At 69.0% G+C, this 6,387-nt stretch overlaps 1 protein-coding gene across 1 annotated transcript; it reads left to right on the forward strand.

The window, feature by feature from the left end:
• Positions 1-2,175: 2,175 nt before the first annotated feature.
• Positions 2,176-6,053, forward strand: SH2D5 (SH2 domain containing 5). The gene is made up of 8 exons (XM_067311056.1): positions 2,176-2,250; positions 2,336-2,410; positions 3,214-3,360; positions 3,435-3,644; positions 4,216-4,372; positions 4,459-4,564; positions 4,667-4,826; positions 5,821-6,053. Exons 3-8 carry the CDS (start codon positions 3,223-3,225, stop codon positions 6,001-6,003), a joined length of 954 nt encoding a protein of 317 aa, XP_067167157.1. The 5' UTR covers positions 2,176-2,250; positions 2,336-2,410; positions 3,214-3,222; the 3' UTR covers positions 6,004-6,053.
• Positions 6,054-6,387: the final 334 nt, after the last annotated feature.

Consider the following 6,387-nt stretch of genomic DNA (forward strand, 5'->3'; position numbering starts at 1 on the left):
TTGTCGAAGTCGAGCCAAAAGAGCGGCGGTTCCGGGTGCATTTCATCGGCTCCAGGTGCTGGAGAGGGACCGGCCGTCGCCCGCTCGGAGACGGCGTGTTCCCGGGAACAGCCGGCAGCTGCTGGCCAGAAGGCGAAAAGGGGGAATTAATGAGAAACGTCCTTGCTGGGGGCGTGGGGTCCCGGGAGCGACTTCGGGGCGCTTTTGTGCCCCGACGCTTGCCGTGGCCCTGGGAAAGCGCCGGCCACCGGCATCCCGGGAGGCTCGCGGTGGGCGAAGCTGGGCCTCGCCGCGCCGGGGGCGTTGGGAATTTGGGGCGAAGCGAGCGCGGCCGGCGAGGCGGGGGGTGGAGAGTGTGCGACCACGTGGCCGCCGGGGGGGAGAGATGGCTGGGAATCGCTTCTCCGCCGGGCACGCTGGAAAGATCCGTCGCAGCTGCGTTTTCCCCGAAGCCGGAGCGAGCGTTGCTGCGGCGAGCAGGCGGCGCCGCTGCCGCGGAGAGGAGCCGGCGAGGAGGTAGATCGCGGCGATCGCAGGGCCCGCGGCGGACGGATGAGCATCCCCGGCCGCGGCCGTGGCGCAGGGAGCAAAACACCCGGCTGGGGGGGGATGGGGGGGGGATTTGCCCGCCGCGCTCCGTTGGGATCTCGGTGGGAGCCCTCCGGCATCGGGGTTTGGAGGGGGGAGAGGAAAAACCTGGCTCCCCCCCCCCCCAAAAAAAACCACCTTGGGGTCAGCATCTCTTTCTGGGGGTCCATTGACAAATTGAGCGTGGGAAAAAGGGGGCGTGGCCTGGGGGCTGCCCGCCCGCGGATTGGCTGGGGGGGAGGGGGAAGCCCCCCGGGTGATGCTGTAAGGTGGGGGGGGCGCACCGGGGTGCTGCTGCGGCAGGTGCAATGAGTTGCGCGGGTCTCAGCCCGGCCGGGGTGCCGCAGGTGGGCCCTCGCCTGAAAAGTCCCATCCCGTCCCCGTCCCCCCCCCCCAAGCTGCTGCCCCCTCGGTGGGGTCTAGGCCAGGTGGGGGGGGGCCGCGACGCCCCCTCGCAGCGGGATCTTTGCTCTTGCAATCGCCAGCGGCTGCTCCGTCTCCGGCCGGCGTTAAGCGGCTCCCCCGGGAGCCCGGGCTGTGTGCGGCCGGGGAAGGGGCTTCGCAGAGGTGAGGCAGGCGGAGAGGGCGGATGGGGGGCCGGGATGGGGGAACCCCCCCCCCAGCATCTCACCTGGGGTTGGGATGTGGGGACCCCTAAATCTCACGTGGGGCCAGGACATAGGGACCTCCTGCACCTTGCATGGGGCTGGGACATGGGGACACTTAAATCTCTCATGGGGACAGGACACGGGGACCCCCTGCACCTTGCATGGGGCCGGGACATGGGAACCCCTAAATCTCACATGGGGCCAGGACATGGGGACCCCCTGCACCTTGCATGGGGCCGGGACATGGGAACCCCTAAATCTCACATGGGGCCAGGACATGGGGACCCCCTGCACCTTGCATGGGGCCGGGACATGGGGACACTTAAATCTCGCATGGGGCCAGGACACGGGGACCCCCTGCACCTTGTATGGGGCCGGGACATGGGGACCCCTAAATCTTGCATGGGGTCAAGATGTGGGGATCCCCTGCACTTTGCATGTGGCTGGGACACGGGGACCCCTAAATCTTGCATGGGGTCAAGATGTGGGGATCCCCTGCACTTTGCCTGTGGCTGGGACATGGGAACCCCTAAATCTCACGTGGGGCCAGGATGTGGGGACCCCTAAATCTCACGTGGGGCTGGGATGCAGGGACCCCCTGCGCTTTGCAAGTGGCCGGGACGCGGGGATCCCTAAATCTTGCATGGGGCCGGGACACGGGGACTCCTAAATCTTGCATGGGGCCGGGACGCGGGGACCCCTAAATCTCGCAGCGAGCGGGGCCACCCGCGGCCTCCACGCGCCACCGGAGCCCGTCACCCCGGCGTCGAGCCGCGCGGCCGCCCCGGGGCCGCTGCACTGCGGGCCATGAAGAAGAAGGCAGCAGCAGCGACGGCGCAACCTCAGCAGCAGCAGCAGCCACCGCGCGCCCGGGCGGTCGCCAAAGCGGCCGAGGTGAGATGCCGGCGGGTTTGGTGGCGGTGGCGGCGGCGCGGTGGCCGCGCTGACGCCCGCCGGGCTCTCGCCTCGCCAGTACGTGGGCTCCTTCGCCGCCGACGAGCTGGACGTGCAGCGGGAAGCGGGGCGCCTCGACGAGCAGCTGCGGGCGCTGAAGGTGAGAGCGGCGGCGGCGGCAGCGGCGGCGGCACCGGGGTCCCCTGCGTCCCGGCCCGGCCCAGCACCACCTCTCCGCCCGCCAGGACTGTCCCCGGAGGAGAGCCGTCGTCCTCAAGTTCAGCCTGCAGGGACTCAAGATCTACGGCGGCGACGGCGAGGTGGGCGGCCCCGCGGCACCGGGCAGCGCCACGGGCCGGACGGCGCTTGGCTTGGAAGATGCCCGGTGCCAGCGGTGCCCAGGCCCTGGGGGAGCGTCGCAGGGCCGGTGCCGGCATTGCACACACAGCCAGTGCCGGCACTGCAGGGTCGGTGCCAGCATTGCATGCAGGGCCCGTGCCGGCATTGCACTCAGGGTCGGTGCCGGCATTGCACTCGGGATTGGTGCCGGCACTGCAGGGTCAGTGCTGGCATTGCACTCGGGATTGGTGCTGGCATTGCAGGGTTAGTGCTGGCATTGCACTCGGGATTGGTGCTGGCATTGCACTCGGGATTGGTGCTGGCATTGCAGGATCGGTGCTGGCATTGCAGGGTTAGTGCTGGCATTGCACTCGGGATTGGTGCTGGCATTGCAGGATCGGTGCTGGCATTGCAGGGTTAGTGCTGGCATTGCACTCAGGATTGGTGCTGGCATTGCAGGGTTGGTGCCGGCATTGCACGCAGGGTCGGTGCCGGCATTGCAGGGTCGGTGCCAGCATTGCACTCAGGATTGGTGCCGGCATTGCATGCAGGGCCGGTGCCGGCATTGCACTCCGGATTGGTGCCGGCATTGCAGGGTTGGTGCTGGCATTGCACACAGGGCCAGTGCCGGCATTGCAGGATCGGTGCCGGCATTGCAGGATCGGTGCTGGCATTGCACGCAGGGCCAGCGTCAACCCTGCAGAGCCGGTGCCACCTTTGCACCCGGGTCGGCGCCGGCCTTGCGGGCTCGGCGCCGGCAGCGTGGCCTCCCGTTGCTCCGCAGACGCTGCTGATGGCACACGCCCTCCGGCGCATCCTCTACAGCACGTGGCGCCCCGCCGACTGCCAGTTCGCCTTCGTGGCCCGCAACCCCCGCAGCCCGGCCACCGAGCTCTTCTGCCACCTCTTCGTGGGCCGCCAGCCGGGCGAGGTGGGCACGGCGCCCCGCCGCCCGCCCCGCCGCCCGCCGCCCCGCCGTGTTTGCAGCTTCTTCTTGCTCCCCAGGCGCAAACGCTGCACCTCCTGCTGTGCCGCTGCTTCCAGCTGGGCTACCTGCTGGCGCACCCCGAGGCGCAGGCCGGTGGCGAGGAGACGCGCCCGGCCCCGGGTGCCGGGGTGCTGCGGGCGCCACTGCACCCGGCCGAGGCGTCGCCCACCGTCAAGGCGCTGGTCTCCTTCCGCCGCCTGCTCGCCCCCTCCGGCCTGGCCTCTCGGGTGGGTGTGCGGCTGGGCGTTTCAGGGAGAGGGGTGCTGTGTGGGTGCATTGGTGCGTGGGTGCATTGGTGCACAGGTTCGTGGGTGCACAGGTGCAATGGTGCATGGGTGCTTTGGTGCATAGGGTCGTGGGTGCACAGGTTCATGGGTGCATGGATGCATTGGTGCATGGGTTTGTGGGTGCATGGGTGTTTTGGTGCACAAGTGCATTGGTGCATGGGTTTGTGGGTGCATGGGTGCTTGGGTGCACGGGTGCATTGGTGCATGGGTTCCTGGGTTCACAGATGCAATGGTGCATGGGTGCTTTGGTGCACAGGGGCATTGCTGCACAGGTTCCTGGGTGCACAGGTGCTTTGGTGCACAGGTTCATGGGTGCGCAGGTTCATGGGTGCATGGGTACATTGGTGCACCGGCTCCTGGGTGCACAGGCACAATGGTGCCTGGGTGCTTTGGTGTACAGGTGCATTGGTGCACGGGTTCCTAGGTGCAATGGTGCATGGGTGCTTCGGTGCACAGGGGCATCGGTGCCTGGGTTCGCGGGTGCCCGGGCGCGACGGTGCCCGCTTTGCAGGAGAGGCGGCCGGAGGCGGAGGGCAGGGAGGGCGCCCGGCCCGGCAACCCCTACTGCTCGCCTGTGCTGGTGCGCAAGAAAGCCATCCGCAGCAAGGTGCTGCGCTCGGGCGCCTACCGCGACTGCGCCGCCGAGGGCCAGCCGCCCCGCGAGGCCGGTGAGTGCCACGGGGGCGCGGGGAAACTGAGGCACGGCGGCGGGGGGGGCGGCAGCAGGGCGCCAACCGGCGCTGCTTCCCCGCAGCGCCCGGGGGCTGCGAGAGCAAAGGCGCCCGCGGCGGCCCCCCCTTCCTCCCCGAGAGCGACGGCGGCCTCCCCGAGAGCGTCTGGGCCTTCGCCGGCATCGCCAGGTGAGCCCGGCGTGTCCCTCCGTCCCGCGGCCCCGCGGTGTCGTCCCCGCTGTCGCCCACCGTCCGTCCCCCCCCCGCACCGCGGCCTGTCCTCGTCCCCAGGGACGGCGGCGTGGCCCTGCTGCGGAGGGACGTGCCCGGCGCCTTCCTGCTGCGCGCCGAGCCCGGCCTGGCGAACCGCTGGTGCCTCTGGGTGCGGGTGCCCTGCGGCGTCATCCCCTACTACGTCTTCAAAACCCACCAGGGAAGGTTCTGCGTGGAGGTGAGGGCGGCGCGGCGGCGCACGGGGTGCAATGGGGCACAGGGTCGTGGGTGCACGGGTGCATTGGTGCATGGGTGCTTTGGTGCACAGGGGCACTGGTGCATGGGTGCATTGCTGCATTGGGGCACAGGTTCATGGGTGCAATGGTGCACAGGTGCACAGGCACACGGGTGCATTGGGGCACGGGTGCACTGGGGCACAGGTTCATGGGTGCAATGGTGCACAGGTGCACGGGCACACGGGTGCGTTGGTGCACGGGTGCATTGGGGCACAGGTTCATGGGTGCACGGGTGCAATGGTGCATGGGTGCTTCGGTGCACAGGGGCATTGGTGCACAGGTGCATGGGTGCACAGGTTCATGGGTGCACTGGTTGCACGGTACATTGGTGCACAGGTTCATGGGTGCACAGGCGCATTTGGTGCACAGGTTCATGGGTGCAGGGGTGCACACCTTCATGGGCGCATGGGTGGATTGGCACCCCTGTTCATGGGTGCACCGGTTCATGAGTGCACAGGTGCAATGTTGCACAGGTTCATGGGTGCATTGGTGCACCAGTTCATGGGTGCGCGGGTGAATGGGCGCATGGTGCACGTGGGTGCATAGCTGCATGGGCACATAGTCTGTGGGTGCACGGGTGCATCAGTGCACAGGCACACCGGTGCACCGGTGCATCAGGGCAGGGGGCTCAGCAACGCATGGGTGCACTGGCACATGATGTACGGAGGGTGCACGGGCACCCAGTGCATCGGTGCACTGGCCCGCGAGTGCACGGGTGCATCGGTGCATGGGCACACAGGTGCATCGGTGCACCGGGGCGCGAGTGCACGGGTGCATCGGTGCACGGTGCCCCGGCGAGGCACGCCGCCTGCCGCCGTTGTCCCACACGGGGGGCCGGGATGCACCGCGGGCTCTTCCTCCCATCCCGTCACCCCCGGAGCCGGGAGACAGGGGGCTCACGGCCACTTTCTCCCCCTCCCCACCCCGCGGCGGCAGCACTCCAACGCCGAGTTCGCCAGCGTGGCGGCGCTGCTGGCGCACTACTCGGCGGCGCCCGGGGGCTGCTTCTGCCGCCTGGCCCCCGGGCGCCGCAACCACGGCTACGAGGAGCGGGAGGCGGCGGGCGCCGGTGCCGAGGCGCTCTGGGCCCCCGGCGGCGGCCAGCACGAGCGGGGCTAGGCCCGGCGGCGCCCTGCTTTCCAACGCCGCCGTCGGCCGCCTTGGCGCTCCGTGGGGCTGTACGGGGCGCTGCGGGCAATAAAAAAGCGCGCTTGCTAAAGGAGGAGCCGGCTGCTGCTGCGCCGTTTCCCCCCCCCCCCCCGACGGCTGCATGCACGCGCGCAGGGACTCACGCAGTCACCCTTGTGCACGAGTGCAGCGGTGCGCTCCCGCTCGTGCAATCGTGCCCCCATGCACTGGTGCACGTGTGCGCTCATGCACTCGTGCAATCACATTCCCAAGCAGTCACGCTTGTGCTCTCATGCACTCTCACACTCATGCATTTGCTCTCTGCTGCACATACATGCTTGCACTCGTGCACTCGCATGCTCCCACTCAATTGCA

The sequence above is a fragment of the Apteryx mantelli genome, chromosome 26, assembly GCF_036417845.1.
Source record: "Apteryx mantelli isolate bAptMan1 chromosome 26, bAptMan1.hap1, whole genome shotgun sequence".
Taxonomy (NCBI): domain Eukaryota; kingdom Metazoa; phylum Chordata; class Aves; order Apterygiformes; family Apterygidae; genus Apteryx; species Apteryx mantelli.

Bases quoted from the DNA above. Each gene is read 5' to 3' on its own strand.
- SH2D5 (XM_067311056.1), top strand. From the start codon at position 3,223: ATGGCACACGCCCTCCGGCGCATCCTCTACAGCACGTGGCGCCCCGCC. The intron at 3,645-4,215 runs GTGGGTGTGCGG...CCCGCTTTGCAG, and splicing joins CCTCCGGCCTGGCCTCTCGG to GAGAGGCGGCCGGAGGCGGA. The intron at 4,565-4,666 runs GTGAGCCCGGCG...CCTCGTCCCCAG, and splicing joins GCCTTCGCCGGCATCGCCAG to GGACGGCGGCGTGGCCCTGC.